We start from the raw sequence: 19888 nt of genomic DNA, 5'->3' as shown, positions 1-19888 counted from the left end.
GGTCCAAGGGTCACCCCAAGAAAAGATCTCAGAAAGGGATCCAGTCCAGAGGGTTTAGGAACACGGGATTACATGGAGAATTTGTCAAAATGCAGATTTCCAGGTCCCACCAAAGACCCTATCAAATTAGATTCTCCAGGAGCAAGGCCTCTGAACCTATACAATGACTTTTATAATAACAGCAACATAATAGTGGTACTTAATATTCAATGAATGCTTACTCTTTTGCACATCACCTCATTTAATCAAAACAATACCCTAGAGCTAAGTACTATTATTTTCCTACTTCACAGTCAAAGAGACAGAGGCTCAGAAAGGTTAAGTCACTTGCCCAAGGTCAAGCAGCCAGTTAGTGGTAGAATTCATGATATGATACAATAGGAAGTACACAGTGACACCTACAAAACATTGCAGCTTAAAAAAATTGAACTCAGATCTCCTTAAGCCTCTCATTCTGTGCTGAACAGAACTTTTCTGCTGGGACAGAAATGTTCTCTCTATATGCTGTCCAACAGAGCAGCCACTAGTCACATGGGGCTACAGAGCATGAACTATGGCTAGTGCAACTGAGGAGGTAAATTTTGAACTTTATTTATTTCATTTTAATTAAAAAGCTGAAGGAGGAGTTCCCATTATGGCTCAGTGGTTAACGAATCCAACTAGGAACCATGAGGTTGTGTTTTCAATCCCTGGCCTTTCTCAGTGGGCTAAGGATCGGCGATGCCATAAGCTGTAGGTGTAGGTCACAGACGCAGCTCAGATCCGGTGTTGCTGTGGCTCTGGCCTAGGCCAGCAGCTATAGCTCTGATTAGACCCCTAGACTGGGAATTCCATATGCCGTGGGTCAGGTGTGATAAATACATGGTGCCCACATTTTAAAAATTATCATCAGTGAGAGATGTATACTAAAGCGTTTGCATGCAAAATGACAGGACATCTGAGATTTGCTTTAAAGGCAAAAAAAAAAAAAAAAAAAAAGCTGAAGGGGTGTGACATGTTTTCCTCTAAACACAACTTGATTTTTCTGGCAGGACTGCACTCTAACCATTGCATTATGAGATGTGCTATAAGTGTAAGATACACACTGGGTTTTGAGGGCAGAGGATGAAAAAAAAAAAGACTAAAATATCTCCTTAATGATTTTTATACTGATTACATGTTAAAATGATAATGTTTTTTATATATTGGGTTAAATAAAAGAGCCTCAAGATCTCATTTATTTTAAATTAAAATGAAATAAAGTCAAGTTTAAAATTAATTCAGCTAGTTTCTTTTTACTTCTTATTTTATACAGCAGCTAGAAAAATCTACAAGTGCACACATGGTACTGTATTTCTACTGAATCACCATCAGGAAGGGTGTTTTATTAGGTCTAACTATAGTTTTCAGGAAATACAGGACATAGAGAAATGAATTAACACCATGAGGAAGGAATAAGCCAAATCCAGACTGTGAGACAATCAGGAGGACAAATGGCCTCATTCTCCCAACAAATCAATGGCATCAAAAAAAAGAGGGAAGGAGAGCTGCTACAGAATAAGAGAGACGGGAGATAAAAGAACCAGACACAGCTTGCAGACCTCTTTTGGATGCTAATTCAAATAAAAGAACTATAAAAAGGCATCTTTTCACAAATGAACCTAGAAACAGACTCACAGACACAGAGAGAGTGGTTGCCAAGGGGGAGGAGGAGGGAGTACGATGGACTGGGAGTTTGGGGTTAGTAGATACAAACTATTGCACTTAGAAGGGATAAGCAATGAGGTCCTACTGCATAGCACAGGGAGCTATATCCAGTCTCTTGTGATAGAACATGATGGAAGATAATATGAGAAAAAAAATGTGGGTGTGCGTATATCTATATATATGTATATATGACTAGGTCACTCTATTGTGCAGCAGAAATCAGCACAACACTGTAAATCAACTATACTTTAATAAAAAATAATTTAAAAAATAAAATAGACACTGACAATTTTTTAAAAAGGCATCTTTGGGTCCATCAGGAATATCACTATGGACTGGAGCATAAATAGCCTTGGTGGTCCAGGACCTGGCCGGATAATTCTGTCAGGTGTGATAAATACATGGTGGCCACATTTTAAAAACTGTCATCAGTGAGAGATGCATACTAAAGTGTTTACATGCAAAATGACAGGATGTCTGAGATTTGCTTTTAAGTACTGCAGGGGTGGAGGGGAGTAGGAGTTTGATAAAAAACAAGATTGGCGAAATGTTGATGATGTGAAGCTGAGGGGTGGGCCTTACATCATCCTATCTAACCTTTTTTTGGGGGGGTGGGGGGCGTCTTTTTAGAGTCGTACCCACAGCATATGGAAGTTCCCAGGATAGGGACCGAATCAGAGCTACAGATGCCAGCCTGCAGCACATGGGATCCGAGCTGCATCTGTGACCTATACCACAGCTCATGGCAATGCCGGATCCTTAACCCCCTGAGAGAGGCCAGAAATCGAACCATATCCTCACGGATACTGGTCGGGTTTGATAGCACCGACCCACAACGGGAACTGCCCCATCCTGTCTACTTTTGTGTATGTTTGAAATGCTCCATAATAAGAAGTCAGTAGTAAACTTCCGAGGGTGCAGGCTCCTCATTGCTCCAGGCATCCCTGCACAGAAACCATCATCACATGGAAGTTCTTCCCTAACAGAAGAGGAAACCCATGCCACAGGAGGGGAAGTGGCCATGCAAGGTTTCCCGGCAAGATAGTGCACGTCAAGACCAAATCCAAGTCCCAGACCTCAGTCCAATGCTTTCTACCATATCATTGCTGCAGTTGGCACTGATGGAAGAGGGCTTAGTTTTGAGTTTATTTAGAGTTTGCCACCTTTGTGATGTGCTTCCCCAACCATTCTCTCATTTGAGATTCACATCCACCCTGAGGGCTAGATGGAACTTCCGTCTTGGTTTTCCAAACAAAGAAACTGAGGCCCCAAGAGAGCAGTGACTTGCCCAGTATGACACAGCTGGTAAGTGACAGAACCGGGATTCAGATCAAAATCTTCTCAGCCCCAGTGCACCATGTGTTCCTCTCACTATACTCTCCCCACATTATAAGGCTGATGCAAAAAGGAAAACTCAAAGCCACCCTAATCCCTCATCTGTCCTCTGATATCCCTGTCCAGCTGCACCTGTGCCCTCACACACCAGGCTGTCACTGGCTGGCTGGCTCTCCCTAGATAGATTACCTTTGCTTCTGCAGCACCTTGTGCGAGAAGGACATTCAAGAGAAGGTGGATGAATAAAGAACAAAGGAAAGAAAGAAGTCGTGGTACAGAAAGAAGTAAATCAACAGGGCACAGAATATGCTATATCGTATGGAAGTGAAGCCCTGGCATTTGCAAGAGACCTGTTGGGAGGCCTTTGCAGATTTTCAAATCCACAATGTCCCTCTGACACACAGAATCCAGCCTAACCCTTGTTTTTTTTTAATTAATTAATTTATTTATTTATTTTGCTTTTTAGGGCCACGCCTGAAGCATATGGAAGTTCCCAGGCTGGGGTCAAGTTGGAGCTACAGGTGCTGACCTATGCCACAGCCACAGCAATGCAGGATCCAAGCCGTGTCTGCAACCTACACCACAGCTCACGGCGATGCCGAATCCTTAACCCACTGAGCAAGGCCAGGGATTGAACCCACATCCTCATGGATCGTAGTCAGGTTTATTAACCATTGAGCCACGAAGGGAACTCCTAACCCTTGTTTTTATACTGTTAGCCTTGCTGGGCCATGTGAGGCTATGACCTTGGACATATCCTGCCCTTCCTACCTTAAGTAGAATGCTGAGTAGATGTAAAACAGTATTATGATAATGTGGATGGGCCCAGTCACTCAAAGTTACTGATGTTAAGGGCCAGGCTGGGTAATGACTTTGGGGGACAGTAACGATCTGTTCTGTTTAAAGGTGTGATCTGGATAGGAGACCAGGGGAGACATGGTCTCCTTTGGATGAAGAGGGGAACAGCCATGGTGCCTCTTGGAATCGGCCCCCAGAGACCTGGAAAGGTGGGAGGCTGATGAGCCTGCTGAGGTAACTGTCTCAGTCCTAGAGACCCAGGCCAGGGACACTTACATCAGTTCTCAGGCATCTCTTCTCAAGGCCATCAGGGAGGCTGGGTTTTGTCTATCCGTGCTCCCCTCCCCAAATCCCAAACGCTCCGGGCTGATAGAAAGCAATACCTTGGCGGTTTCTCCCAAGGGCTTCTCAGCCCCAAGATCTCTGCCCTGGAGGCATCCCCCCTCCTTCCAAGCTTCCCTCTTCTCACACCTTGAACCTCTTCAGCTTAAAGAGGAAAAGCAACACCTAACAGCCTGACCTCTGCTCTCCTGCATCCCTAGGACCAGTCCTCTTCCTGCTCATCTGACCCTTGCCTCCTTGCTCCCTGCAGGTTGGTGTGTCTGCTATAAACCCTTTTCAGAACTCTTTTGAAAACGACTTTTTGAGCAAGTGTTCAGATGACCTGTGTAGGCAGCGGATTGGGAAGGATGCTGCCAGAGCTGGTGGGGCTCAGGAAGCTGGACCCAAGTCAGGGTCTGGGAAGCACTGCCGCCACCTCAGAGCACCCTGCCAGACCACACTCTGATGTACAACTGCCGAGGTATCACTTTCCACCAGCCTGGAGTCAAGGAGGCCCCAGAGTGGTCAGAGGCCTGGGATGGGAGCCCTGCCCAGCCTCTCGGGGCAGACCTCCATTTTTCAGAGCCAGCTCCACATGTGTCATGAGTTAATCTATCGAGATTTTGAAAACATTCTTTATACCCTACAGAAGTCAACTTATACGGACAACTAAATCCTTCCCAACCCTGTCTTCACAAGAGGCAACTGCTGCCTAGGAGGTCATGGATGGGATGAAAGCTGAAGGGGACTTAAATCAGGGCTGGGAATGTCCTCTGGGTACTGGGCCTCTTTGGCAGGAAGCAGGTGGAGACCCTGCACCAGACAACAATGCTGAGGGGGCAGTGGGATCTGGGTAGAACTAGCCACAAAAACCTGCAAATGTCAACAGAACAGGTGGGCACCGACACCCATGTTTAAACACCCATGTTTAAGCCCAGTGGGCACAGTGAGGACCAGGAGGCCAAAGGCTCCAGTGCAGCCCAACAGAGGACACCCAGTCCAAACATAAATACCCATGAAAAGCCCTTGTCTCCTGGAAGGTCCTCCTCTCAGATCCTGGTCACACAAGGTGGAGGCTCAGTCTTAGCAGGTCCCGAGCTCCATAGACAGGCACCCTAAGACAATGAGACAGCCTGAAAGTAAGGGAAGAGACACAGAAACTACAAACAGACAGATCTTCACAGACACAGCAGCTCAAGCAAGTCACAGAAGCATCAGGGTGACAAGTGACATGACGGGTGGTGACAGCTCACAAGAAGAGGGTGCATAACTTTTGGCTGACCATGCTGGGGAAACAAGGACACCTCAAGAGCATCCCAGACCCCAACACCCGAGGTTCTATAGATAGGGAGCAACGGACAATTTCCCCAGCAATGACACAAGTGCCGTTAAAATGATAAAAAAGGTATCATTTTATAACTGTAAAGGACAACAAATAATGAATTCTGCTTTAAAACAACTGACCCAGGGCTGGCAAGGCTGCAGGCAAGTAGGAACATTCCTACATTGCAGGTGGTACTGGTTAGTCAATTCCACCCTATGAAAGTGAGGATACCAAGGACCTAAAAATGTCATCCTGGTCACTTCATTCCTCAGGATTTATCTTAAAAAATTAACTCACAAAAGGGTGGAAATTATGAGAAGAAAGTTATTTATGGCAGTAAAATTTATAATGGTTAGAAGTTCCCTTGTGGTGCAACAGATTACAGATCTGGTGTTGTCACTGCAGTGGCTCAGGTCTTTGCTGTGGCTCAGATTTGATCCCTGGCCTGGGAGCTTCCATATGCTGCAGGCACAGCCAAGAAAAAAATTTTGTAATGGTTAAAAGCTGGAAACTAAAAAACTAAAATGTCCAACAATAGCAAGATAAGAGTATGTAATTCACTGAAACATGATATAGTCAGTGAAATGGAAAAAAGCTATTCATAGCATTATGTTAACTAAGGGAAAACAGAGCAATCAATTGTATAAGTACAATGATTGTATACAAACAGATAAAGACTGAGAGGAACCACTGCGAGATATAAACAGCTGTATTTGGGTGGCAGGCTTATGAATGTAATTTCTTTTTAGTTGCTATAAAGGTTTGTTTTTTCTTTCTTTCCATAAAGGTTGTTTTTTGTCAGCAGGCTTTTAAAGTACTGGCCTGGGAGTTCCCGTCGTGGTGCAGTGGTTAACGAATCCGACTAGGAACCATGAGGTTGCGGGTTCGATCCCTGCCCCTGCTCAGTGGGTTAACGATCCGGCGTTGCCGTGAGCTGTGGTGTAGGTTGCAGACGCGGCTCGGATCCCGCGTTGCTGTGGCTCTGGCTCTGACGTAGGTCAGTGGCTACAGCTCCAATTAGACCCCTAGCCTGGGAACCTCCATATGCCGCGGGAGCGACCCAAGAAATAGCAAAAAGACAAATAAATAAATAAATAAATAATAAAATTAAATTAAAAAAAATAAAAATAAAAATAAAGTACTGGCCTGGCTTTCCTAGCAAAGGTGTGCCACCTACTGACCCTTAGCCTTGGGACATGCCACACTTCGTGCCATCCACACAGCTGGATACACCTGAGGAATTTAGGCTTATCTGAGCCAGGCAGGTATACACCCAACTGGCTCAGACCAACTGGCTGAGAGGTCTTGAGGAGAAACACGGAGGACATTGGGAATTAAAGAGGAGGTCACATTGATCCTACACATTTAAACACTGAGATGGATAACTTAAGAATCCAATGCAAGAGAATGCAAATGCTCATCTGCTACATAAATCTACATATGGTAGCACGGGAGCCTAGTTCTCAAATTATAATGGTCTCAATGGTCAGGTGGTCCTCCCAGGTTAAGGATGGCTGCCTGTTTCACAGAGGACAGCTGAAACTCAGAGAGGTGAGGTGACTTGCCCCAGGTCACAAAGTCCGGGATTGCTGAGACAAATGCCAGCACTCCTCTGCTCACTGGCAGATGCCTCATGCTTGTGAACGTCAGAACACTCCCAACACAGGATCTTGCTGCTTGACTTGACACAGCCATCGCAACTTGTGGCACCGTCCAACTCAAACTCTACTTCCTGCCAGAGTCCCACCTCCTCAAGCATGGCGTCTCCAGGAGGGGCACCAGGTGGCCAACAAACTCCCAGAGTCCAAATTCCACCAGACTGTGAAGGCTTCCCCAGCAGGGCCAGCATAAGGCTGTCCCTCCTCAGGCTCCCAGCTGTCTACACAAGCGGTGTGGACCCTTCCTGGTTGAAGGACCTTGTAAGGGACCCAGTCTCTCAGTGTTCTTGTCTGTAACCTGGAGGTGACAAGAATCTCTGAGGGACAGGATTGCTATGAGAATTAAATAAGGTAAGAGATGGCCTCAACAAAGTGACTACAAAGTCCTCACGGCATAAATAGGACACTTCCTTCAACACAGTTTCTGTGAAGACTGAAGGAGATGACAAATATGAAAGACCTAGCAAATACTTGGTTTACAGCAGAGCTCTCTAAATAATCGTCTCTATGATAACAATAAAGCCATCCAAAACAGCACAAAGGCAGGAAGGGTTTCCCAGGAAAGGGCCAGAGAAGGGATTCGAAGAGCCAGGAAGATGTTTGTTCTTCCCTTGCTGGTAGGACAAACTCTCCCTGACGGCTCCCTGTGCTCCCTTCTATGCTCTGCCTGCCTCATCCTCCCACGTGCTCACAAGCTAGGAAAGGACCCAGCGCTGGCCGTTCCTTCCCTTTGATCCTGGGTCCACTGAAAGCCAGACCTAGACCCTCGTCCTCAGTCCTTCCTGCATAGCAAGCCCGGGTTCAGAAGGACAGGAATAACTGAGAGAAACTACCCCGCCCCCGCCCCTACTCCTACCCTCACCCCCCACTTCCTCTCCTCCTGCTGAGCTTGGGTCCGGTTACTGCTCCCTCTGGGGCCTGCGGCTGGAGCTTCCCCCGCCTTGCTGCCCACCTCTCACCCCCAGGTCCCAGGCATCCACTCACAGCTCGAGGATGAGCACCACGTCGGTGCGGTTCTCAAAGACGTCGTGCAGCGTGATGACGTTGGGGTGCAGCACCTGCCGCAGGATGCCCACCTCCCGCTCAATCTCTTCCCGGCACACGCCCCGCCGGCTGGCCCGGCTCTGCCGCTTCTTGATGAACTTGGCGGCGTACTCCAGTCCCGTGCTCTTCTCCCGGCACTTCTTCACGATGGCAAACTGGCCGCTGTGGGGACACAAACCCACACAATGAGGGCTCCACTCTGGTCACTGGGTAAGTGACCTGGCTGTCACCGCCAGGCCACAGTAACCCAGAGTCATTCTTCCAGCACAGGACAAATCATGCCACCAGCCAGCACTCCCACCTGGCCATCAACCAGTGACTGAGACAGGACAAGTACCAGACTTCCCTTTTGGGCATATGAACCTCTAACCTCTTCTCCGAAGGAATCTTAGTGTTGTCATTCCCAGGGTACAGATGGGAACACTGAGGCCCTGAAAGGTAGTTGGTTTGATCAGGTTACTCAGCCTCATCCTCCCAAAGTCTCAGCTAGAACCCCGTCCTATATCCACAAGATGAAATCACAATGTACAGAGGTTTATACTATTTAATGAAGAGACTTTAAAGGAAAAGCAAAAAAGGTCAGCATGGCCAAAATACTAACAGTGGAGTTCCCATTGTGGCACAGCATAAACAAATCTGACTAGGAACCATGTTGCGGATTCGATCCCTGGCCTTGTTCAGTGGGTTAAGGATCTGGCGTTGCCGTGACCTGTGGTATAGGCTGCAGACACGGCTCGGATCTGGCATTGCTGTGGCTGTGGTGTAGGCTGGCAGCTGTAGCTCCAATTGGACCCCTAGCCTGGGAACCTCCATATGCCGTGGGTGTGGCCCTGAAAAGCAAAACAAAACAAAAAAAGAAAAAGAAAAAAAAATATTAGCAGTAACAGTCATCTGTTTGGCCCTCCCTTACCTGGGAGCATGCACAAATTCATTTATTTGGAATTGTGAGGGGATGAAGCACCTCTATACACTCATATTTGTACCTTTGTTCCCCACCCCTCCCAGCAAATTACATCCCAATTATCTGACATGAGCCAGGTAGTCAGACAATAGGGGGAACAGACAATAGGAGGATGATGTATCTAAAGACAAGGCCAAAGGCTATGCCAGCTGGTTGGTGGGGATCCCAGGGGGGGTGGGGGGTGGGGATGGAAGTAGCCTAATATTGTTAGGAACCATAGTGAGTGTTCATCACGGTGAGAAGGCCACAGAGTTGTAAAATGTTAGGAAACTGAGGCCCAGGAGAGGTAAAGTGATGCACCTGAGGTCATCACAGAGTCACTGGCAAAGTCAGGCCCCAGAGCCGGTGCCCAGCCCATTGTCCACAAAGCTGCTAAGGTATTTAAAGGAGTCAAGACTATGCTTAGTGCCCTTCAAGGCTGGGCCTGACAATCTTTTGCTCCAGGGACCCAGACAGCAACCATGAGATGGTGTCCATGCCAGAGCTACAGGTGGCCCGAAGCCAGCTTCCCAGAGTGCTCCAAGGGCAGCCCACCCCTCCTGCCACCAGGGAAGGACAGACCCCCCCCTGCCAGGGAAGGGCAGACCCTACCCTAGGAAAGGGCAGGCTGCCCCAGAGAAGAACAGCCCCCAGGCCCACCCCCACCCCCCAGGGAAGGGCAGCAGCCTCCTGCTTCAGCAACTCAATCCAGGCAATTGGTAAGGGCTGCCCTAAGTCCCTGGAGACTGGCCAGTGACCACCTTCCTGAGGGTCCTCCCACTCCCCTTCTACCAGTGCCCCAGGTTTTTTTGACACCTGCTGAAGACAGAACTCAGAAAATTTTAAGGTTCAGCTTAATGGCTTAATAAGGGGCCACCAGACTCCACTCTCTTGCTGGCTCTGGGATAAGAGTTACACACAATGACATGCTCTGGATATTTGCCTCAACCTCAGAAAATAGCATCACATCTCAATCACCCCATTACTAAAATAATCTTCAGCAAAAGCCTTCAAAATGAACCCAAGTGACAAAAAAAAAAAAAAAAAAAGTCAAGTAGAACAAGCAAGGAACAGATATGCCAACACTTAAACAGCATCTATGGCAACCACCACAGAGATGGCCCCAAACACATGCTCACGCATCTCTCCATCCCCTCATCCTCTGCTCACTAAATGCTACCCAAGCATCTACCCTGCCAGGCTCTGGGGCACCCAGCAAGGGACAGGGACCAAAGGCAGAGACATCAGGTACTGATGGAGCTGTGGGGACAGAAGGGCCCTGAGTGCTGGGCTGGGCTGGGCAGGCTTTGTGAAGCCAAATCTCTATGACACTGTTGGTTAACTCTAAAGTTTCAGCTATTTACGCCCCCAATACTGGCTCTGGGCTATCTACACACTAGGGGCTGATGCAGGTGGAGAGAAGCCAGGCTTTCCACAGCCAGAGGGAATGTGTTCAGCGAGATCGCCAACATAGCTGGTCACCAGGAGCCGCTTTGGGCCTGGGGACATTGGGTCCCTTAGTGGGTGCCAGCAAACACTGGGCAGAGCCTCCAGTCCCAGGCAGCTGTGAGTCTCTGTGTCAGGAGGGCCACACTCCTCTCCTCTCTCTCTGACATCTCAAGGGGCCTGGCATCAGCTGCCCCCGGGGGATAGGAAAACCACAGCTTAAGAATTTTAAGTGATTTAAGTTTACAGAGCACAGAGCGGGGAGGCACAGGGTTTTTATAAAGCAGAGCTAAACATTTGAGGTCACCTCGACAAAGCTTTTTCCCTTTTCCTGTGAGAGAAATGGACATTTTTGTGTATCACGTGCCTAAAAATTCCCCAAACTCTCAAAAAGCAAATGAAATAAATGTTTGCTTTTCCTGGTTGAGTGTTTTCTCTGTGAAAGCAGCTGCAACAATGAGAGGTGACAGGGGGTCAGGCCTAACATGATCAGATGTCTACCTCCCGCCAAAAGGAGGTATTTCGAGAGCGGATGACTCACAGAAACCAACACGAGGCAACGCCACTCATCTTCCCTCTCTTCACAGGGCAGGGGTCCTATGCCCGACCTGCCCTGGGGAGGCTCAGGGAGAGCCAAGGCCACCTACTTGTTGTCCCCTCTCCCTGGGAAGGTACTGGGAAGTGTGGAGAACATGCTCCACACTTCCCAGGGAAACAAACCTGGGGCAAGGAGAGGAGCCTTCCAGGTCAGCCAGGCCTGGCCTCAGGAAGCTTATACTGCCACCCTCGGACAAACAGCTTCCTGCTCTGAACATCAGTTTCCTCACCTGTAAAATGGGAATCATGACGCCCTACCTGGGAATTGCAAAGACTGGAAACATGTCATGTCGCTCCACAGGCAGCACTGATAAGTGGTGACTATTGTGACGGTTATTAGTTTGTTGCTCATGTGAAGGCAGAAGTCACTGATTTACAGGGTCTGCAATGTGTGGCCAGGGCATCCATGCAATTTATAACACATACCCCACCCCAGCCCCCAACGATTCCAGAGCTCAGCCGGATATTGTTCTAAGTGATTAACTCTTTTCATGCTTAGAGCAGTGGTTCTCAACCCCCATTGGAGTCACCAAGGGAATATTTTATTTATTTTATTTTTTATTTTTAGGGCTGGACCTATGGCATATGGAAGCTAGGGGTCCCAAGCTAGGGGTCAAATTGGCGCTGCAGCTGCCAGCCTACACCACAGCCACAGCAACAAGTCCAAGCTGATTCTGTGACCTACAGAGCAGCCTGAGTGAGACCAGGAATAGAAACCGCATCCTCACAGAGACAACGTCAGGTCCTTAACCTGCTGAGCTACAACAGGAGCTCCAACCAAGGGAATTTTAAAACTACCGCTTCCTGAGTCCCTCACCTGCAGAGATTTTGCAGCCTGGGAATCAAGATATTTAAAAGCTTCCAGAGTAAGCCTGATGTGCAGCCAGGGCTAAGAAACACCGACTTATAACAGCCTTCTGGTTATCTCCATTTTCCAGATCAAGAAATGATGCCGTTACTCATATAATTCCTTGTACTTTTCATGATAAAATATTACCCTCTCCCTTAGCTCTCTGATCTGATCCTTAGAAGGTGGAAGAGAGAGGAGAAAAGAAAGAGGGAGAGTATTATCTCCCCTACCAGGACATTTTTTGGCTTTGTTTTTGCTTTTTTTTGGTCTTTTTAGGGCTGCACCCACTGCATACAGAGGTTCCCAGACTAGGCGTCGAATCGGAACTGTAGCAGCTGGCCTACACCACAGCCACAGCAACATCAGATCTGAGCTGTATCTGTGACCTATACCATAGCTGATGGCAATGCTGGATCCTTAACCCACTGAGGGAGGCCAGGGATTGAATCCAGGTCCTCATGGATAGTAGTCATGTTTGTTACCACTGAGCCACTAACAGGAACTCCCAGTACAGTTTTTCCTTGAGGGGTCTGCAATTAAACTGCTCTACGCAATATTCTGCAATAATCTATGTAGAAAAACAATCTGAAAGAGAATGGATGTGTACACATGTATAACTGAATCACTTTGTTTTACAGCAGAAATTATCACAGTCTTGTGAATCAAATATACTTCAAAAATGCTTTCCAAAAAAAACTATTCTAATATTCATTTGCAAATCAATACAGAAGATGACCCTGAGCATTGAGGGTAACAAGAATGGAAGTTTGCAGTTGGGCACCCCCTGATCATTGTACCCACAGCAGATGCACAAAAGCCAGACCTGAGGTAGCTGTAACCACATCAGAAGACTCTGGCAGCCCCATGGGCAGGTGGAAGCAGTGATGGTGATGGACCCTTGTCTGTACATCAGGAAGGCTCCAAAGCCAGAATTTCAAGCCCCAGGGTACAGAAGTCACTCAGCGAAGCTATGGGGCAAGAGGCGCAGTGAGAGACCCTCTAGGCTGGGACAGAACCACCCAGGGTATCATCCCGGAAGGGAATGGAATAGAGGGGTCCACTGTAAGGGAAGTGACTGCCAATGCTAATTTAAAACTCATAGAGGGGGAGGGGAGTTCCTGTTGTGGCTCAGTGGTAACGAACCTGCCTAGTATCCATGAGGATGTGGGTTCGATCCCTGGCCTTGCTCAATGGGTTAAGGATCTGGTGTTGCCATGAGCTGTAGTGTAGGTCGCACATGTGGCTCGGATCTGGCACTGCTGTGGCTGTGATGTGGGCCGGCAGCTGTAGCTGATTCAACCCCTAGCCTGGAAACTTCCATATGCTGTGGGTGTGGCCCTAAAAAGACAAAAAAAAAAAAAAGTTTTTTTAAATAAAAATCGTGGGAATGCTGAAACACTGATGCATGTATGCAAAGCACGCATATTCCTATCCCCACCCCCAAAGCAACAGTCAGAACCGGATACAGCAAAGGGCAGGTAGCCAGGAGGCCCAATTCCTGTCCCTAACCTACCACCAAAGCTTCGCGTGGGCATGAATAAGGAGCTGGCTTCTCAGTTCGTTTTTCCCCATCTGCCACCTGAGGTCTCACCTCAGAAAGCCCCTGAGAGCCTGTGACAGCTCTGAACAGAAAGGAAGGCTCTCCTTTCTCTCTCCAAACACCATCTCTGGGCTGATGTCTGGAGTCCTGGGTTCTAATCAGAGCCCGCCCTCTAACTGGCCATGACCCGAGGCAGCCTGTTCAACTCCCTGGGCCTCAGAGGTCTCCCTTGTCAAACGCAGATGAGAAAATCCAGCCTGCCCACTTCACTGGGCGGTTGGGAAAATCGTGAGATAAAGCCTGAGAAAGAATTCAACCATCCACCCATAGAAAGGCAGGAGGCGGGGGAGGGGGAATGCTGAGCCAGAGGCTGGCTTGCAAAAGTCAAGTAGGAGGGTTTCCTGAAGGACATTAAATCCGCAAGACACAGAAACTACGTTCCCTGTTTCTGCCAGTGAGCTCTCCTGCACTGTCAGGAACACACCCCTCTTTCTGGGCAGAGGTCCCAGCTCCTCATTCATTCAGCACTCCAAGAGGACAGGGTGGGCTGGGTGAAGATCAGTGTCATGGCCAGAACTCAGCAAGGCCCAGGTGGCACCCTATGAGGGTCTCCCGTTGTCTGCCTGGGAATCAGTTGTTGAATGGCTTCTCAGAACTCAAAAGTGATGCCGCTGTCTCCAACACCAGCTCCAAAGCTTCATGGAAGAGCTTCAGAGCTCACGTTTCCCCAAATTCTTCTCTGCTAATGAAGAAGAATCTGGGTGTGACCCCAAATCTCACACCTGGGACAGATTTTATAGAGCAATGTGGACATGACACCATTTACATTCAGCTTTTCTCTCTTCAAGCTAGTTTTATTTTTATTCTCTTTTTTAAGGTTTGCTGGTATCATTCATAGTTCCATTTTACAGATCACAAAACAGGCTTAGGGAGGTTACGTGACTCTGTAGTTGGGCCAGTGAGCAGGCCCTGGTAGCAGGGGTAGGCCATAAAGTCATGTCAACTGATTCCAGCTTCAGTGAGACCCTTGAGGTAACTCGCCAGCAGTGATGTGTCAAACAGTGAGAAGGGGGCCCATCCTAGAACAGAGAAGCATTCTACTGCCTCATATTATTGGGGCCTATGCCAGAGCCACAGCAAAGAGGGATCCGAGCCACATCTGTGACCTAGGCTGCAGGCTGTGGCAACATCGGATCCTTAACCCGCTGAACAAGGCCAGGGATTGAACCCACATCCTCACTAATTCAGGTTCTTTTTTTTTTTTTTTTTTTTTCCGGCCTTTTTGCTATTTCTTTGGGCCACTCCCGCGGCATATGGAGGTTCCCAGGCTAGGGGTCTAATCGGAGCTGTAGCCCCTGGCCCACGTCAGAGCCACAGCAACGCAGGATCCGAGCCGAGTCTGCAACCTACACCACAGCTCATGGCAATGCCAGATCATCAACCCACTGAGCAAGGGCAGGGACCGAACCCACAACCTCATGGTTCCTAGTCGGATTCGTTAACCACTGCGCCACGATGGGAACTCCCACTAATTCAGGTTCTTAAACCCACTGAGCAACAATGGGAGCTCCTGAATTCTCAAAAGACAATGCACACCCCTCGTGACTGGCCTTGAGGCAGACCACTCCCACTGCCCACCCACTCCCACTGCCCACCCACTCCCACCAGGTTGACTACAGCCAACTAGACTTGTTCTGGCAATTCCCAGGGGCTGACTGCCAAAGGTGTTTTGTAAGGTTTATGGATAAAATGGGTCCCACTCATTCTTTCTCAGTCACCTCTAAAGTGTCCATGATTTTAGTAATTTGCCTCAAAGCCCCCAGTTCATCAAGGTGGAGGTGAGGCAGAGCTGCCCAGAATGCAGACCCAGGAAGAAAATGCCCGTGAGAGGCCAGAGGTATCAAATGAGAAGTGTTCCGAGTCAGAGGATGTGGGAACCAGGTTCCTTCTCCCTCTTCCCCCATGCAGTCCCTGCACTTCCTCTTCCCACACTGGAGAACAATGAGCTGCAACTCCTCTGAAATCACCCTGAGCGTGTGCAGGGCCACAGGGTGGGAATAATGCCTAGGAGCTTCCAGTCAAGGCCATCCTGGGGGCAGCCCAGCAGGTGGGGGAATGGGACCTTCAGCCAACAGGTGTCAAAGGCATGAGCAGGAGGAGCTCAGATTTATAGTCTACAGGAATCAGATCAGCCTGGTCCCAGAGAACCCACACCCCCCCATCCCACAGCAACAGCCTTTCTGGGGATGATGTCACCAACCGCCTCCCCACTCCTCTGCCCGGCCAGGCTTGACCCACCCTGCCTCTTAACCCCTTCCCTTCCCAACACAACCCATCTCTAGCCAGGCCACTCCTGATTCCCGTGAACAAGGTCCTCCCCCCATCACCTTAGCAATCAACCTGTTTCTGGGCTCCTATACCCAAGTCCAAGATTTAGAGTCCAAAGACCCAGGTTCTATTTCCAGCTCTGCTACTTTTAGCAAATCACATGACTCTGAAACTCAGTCTCCTTGTGTGTAACACAAATATAAGAATATGCCCATCTCACCCAGTTATAATGAGAAAGAAATGAGATGAGTATGTGAAAGCATGAAGTAAACTATAATTTTCCATAGTTTATACTTTCTTTCCATCCACTGGATCACCACATCTGGATCTGGTCTCCATTGTCCAATCCCAGTGTGTTCTTTTTCATTTTTTATATTTTTACGGCTACACCTGTGGCATGTGGAAGTTCCCAAGCTAGTGTCTGGATTGGAGCTGCAGCTGTTGGCCTACACCACAGCCACAGCAACTTCGGATCCAAACCACATCTGAAACGTACACCACAGCTTAGGGCAACACCAGATCCTTAACCCACTGAGCAAGACCAGGGATCAAACCTGAATCCTCACAGACGATGTCGGGTCCTTAACCCACTGAGCCACAGTGGGAACTCCCCCAGCCTATTCTTGAACCTGATTCAGCCCCCATGAACTTCACCTTCATATCTCAGCTTGAAAATAGATTGTGCTGGGGAGAACTGGGGCAGCTGAAAGGCAGGGTCCCCAGGTGGAGCCAGGATCCAGGAAGGCAGAAAACAGTTCAGGACATAGTCACCTGAGGTCAGGGCAAACAAGGGACCAGACATCCAGGAAACCAAAACAGGGCGCAGAAATATAAGGTTACCAGAAGTTGGAGCAGGTAGCAAGTCAAGACTCTATGCCAGAGATGAGGGTGAGGAGCAAAAATTTACCAAAAGCCAGGCCGGCAGCACATCGGCAACTAGGTGGGCAAGAAAGAGTGAGAGGCACACAGGATCAGCAGAGCCAGCATGGAGCCTCTGGAGCAGACAGAAACATCAGCACAAGACCTGCAAACACAAGAGCGCCCAGAGCCATTCAAATGGCCTTTTTTCTCAGCTAGTGAGCCAAACCCATGGTCTAATGAACCCATTCCTCCTCTCTGATCATGTTGCCCATACCTTTCTAGTCTCCTGACGGCGGTTTTAAAATTTGAGGTGTGGAACGCTCTCTCCAATAAATCTTGCACAGAAGCCCAATATGTAAAACAGATAAAAAGTAGTGCTTCTTTTTGGGGAGAAGCACTCAGAGGCCATCTACTCAGAGCCCGCCCACATGATGCCTAAAGGGGCTTCATGGAACCCCAAAGGGCTCCAGGGAACACAAACTGAGAAGTAGATTCTACAGCATAGAAGCATGCTCTTTGATGATCCCAGGGCAACTTCAAACTGTAAGGAAAAAGGGGGGGAAAGGAGAAGTAGAAAACACTGATGAAATAATTCTCAAAATCATTATCTAAGGAGTTCTTTGGTGGCTCAGTGGGTTAAGAACCTGGCATTGTCACTGCTATGGCTATGTGTACCTGCAGTAGTGCAGATTTGATCCCTGGCCTAGAAACTTTCACATGCCACAAGTATAGCCCCCCCCCAAAAAAAATCTAGATTGTTATCTAGTCTTTTTTCTCCTTTGGTCTCATCTGTGGCATGCAGAAATTCTCAGGCCAGGGACAGAACCCAAGCCACAGCAGTGACAACATCAGGTCCTTAACCCACTGAGCCACCACGGAACTCCCTATCTAGTCTCTTAAGAAGTCACTCTAAGACAAGCTCAGGGTCAACAGTAGGATTACATGTAGGATAAGCATCAGGAAGCAGAAGTTTCCAGGGAACTGAACCCTGACCTACAAACGGTCCCTGCTCATGAAGTCACAGGTGTCTGCCTATGCTGGCCCATGTTGGCTGCTTTCACAGCTTAGCTCATTCAATTCCCTGTCCCTCAGACTAACTTCCTTCCTCTGAATATTTTTTGTTGTTGTTCAGAAAAAACTCCGAAAGCACGAAAAGGAAGGAATAGTTGACTAGAGCCAAGTCAGACTGAGGTATGATTACTTTTTGGAATCTATTTTTAAGTATAAGCACATTTTGATGTTGTCGTCAAGTGAACATGAGCCCACAAGTCCAACACCTGAAATAAATTAGGCTCAGTTTAAGTTGGACTAAGGTATTCAGAGAAAAATTTTTACTGAAAATACAGCTCAGTGTCCTCTGGTATTTCCCTTAGTCTAGAGTCTAGACACTGACATGAAGAAGGTTATGACAGCTTTGAAGTGTCAGCCTTGGAGGGTACCACCCACCACCCACTCACCTGCCCATCTAGTCACCCAACTACCCCCTCATCCACCTAACTGTCCATTCACCAGTCCATTCATTCACTAATTTATTCCTCCATCCCTCATGTATCGATCAGTGTCCTAAGTGGTACAAACATGGCACACCCCACAGCTTGAAGACCTCATTGTCAACTTGGACATTAGACAAATACTCATGGAAAAAGAAATATGGCATGAATGTTTAGAAAGAGCTGCTTCAGGGTCAAGTAAATGGGGAACAATAAGGGTTGCAGCACTTTAGCAGAGGGAGAAGTATTGGCCAAGGGGAGTCAGAGGAAGCCTTAAGGAGCTGGTAGGATTTGAACCAGGTGTGGCAGTGTACCTTCAGGGCCCCCAAGATGGCTGTTCTCTTGCTCTCGGTACATCTCCTGCTTCACCAGTCTCTGCCTCACCTACACCCCACTCACCTGACTGACCTTCTCTCTTACAGAGCCTAATAAGTAAGCCCTGTACTTGCCCCAGCCTCAGCTGGTGATTGTTCTCATCTTTAGCTCAGAACATCTCCACCAAGATAACTTATCAAAGGGGCAGTGAGGGGCGTGCTCCTTGGCCAGTTTCCCTGGCAACCAATGAGCCCACCTGCTGTCAATTCCCCCCATAACTGGTAACCTCCCTCTCCCTCCAGCAGCAAAGACCGCTGCTGTGTCCTGCCTGTTGTCTGCTGCACACGGCAAGGTGTAGCTCCAGGACTTTGCTTCAGACACATAAGCTCCCGCAGCCGTTAAACTACCAACGTCTCTGCTGCTGACTCCGGGCTCTTTCCCAGGTCTTAAGGCTGGGCAAGTGCAGGGCTTGCAGGCCTGCACGGTGCAGCCCAACAGGCAGAACAAGGCAGGTGAAGGGGAATCAGCTCCCCACAGGTAGAGAAGCAGGGAGTGATTCCCAAATGCCTCATTCCTATGAGGCCCCCAGTTACCACCTCTCCACTTCACTTCCTCCCCGCCAAGTGGCCACTTTCTCGAGGAAGTACATCAGGAAGCTGAATTTGCCCTTTCCTCTCTGTGGGGGTGGAGGGCAAGGAGGACAAGTGGTCAGTAGCCAGTGATGTTCACTTGGAGAGGGCTCCCTTCTCACCACCCAGGTTTCTGACAATCTGATGTATGTTTGATTAATGACAGAACTTCGGAGTTCCTGTCATGGCTCAAGACAAACAAATCTGGCTAGCACTCATGAGGACGTAGGTTCACTCCCTGGCCTCGCTCAGTGGGTTAAGGATCCGGTGTTGACGTGAGCTGTGGTGTAGGTCACAGACGTGGCTTGGATCTGGTGTTTCTGTGGCTGTGGCGTAGGCTGGCAGCTGTAGCTCCGATTCGACCCCTAGCCTGGGAACTTCCATATGCCATGAGTGTGGCCCTAAAAAGACCAAAGAAAAAAAAAAAAAAATCCAGGCTGGCCAAGGTTACTGCTCTGTGGAGACAGGGTCATCCCTCATGAAATGGTGAAGGGCTTATCTCCTACAGGACCGCCCTCCCAACTTGCCAGACCCCTCTAGTGCCAAGAGTTCTGTACTCAGGCTCTCTCCCGTGAACTTGGCACCTCCCCATGGCCCACATCCCCTGCAGATCCTTTCTATAATTTACCCATAAGTTGCATAAAGTGACAGAGGATCCAAAAGGTTAATGTGCCCTCAGTGCAAAGTAACACATGCACATTTTAGTGGCATCCTTGACCAAGAAAA

The 19888-nt window shown here is 48.5% G+C and overlaps 1 protein-coding gene across 4 annotated transcripts in view; it reads right to left on the bottom strand.

Annotated features, from left to right (window-relative positions):
- Window positions 1-19888, bottom strand: part of DAPK2 (death-associated protein kinase 2) — a 134450-nt gene that overhangs the window by 52449 nt on the left and 62113 nt on the right. For 3 of the 4 annotated variants that reach the window (XM_021093314.1, XM_021093392.1, NM_001243563.1), the window contains 1 exon segment: window positions 8107-8328. In XM_021093314.1, the coding sequence (XP_020948973.1) occupies window positions 8107-8328 (222 nt within the window). 4 annotated transcript variants of the gene reach the window in all.

The sequence above is a fragment of the Sus scrofa genome, chromosome 1 (genome assembly GCF_000003025.6).
Source record: "Sus scrofa isolate TJ Tabasco breed Duroc chromosome 1, Sscrofa11.1, whole genome shotgun sequence".
Classification (NCBI taxonomy): domain Eukaryota; kingdom Metazoa; phylum Chordata; class Mammalia; order Artiodactyla; family Suidae; genus Sus; species Sus scrofa.
Note: the sequence above shows the minus strand (reverse complement) of the source record. Positions and strands in the feature narration are given on the sequence as shown.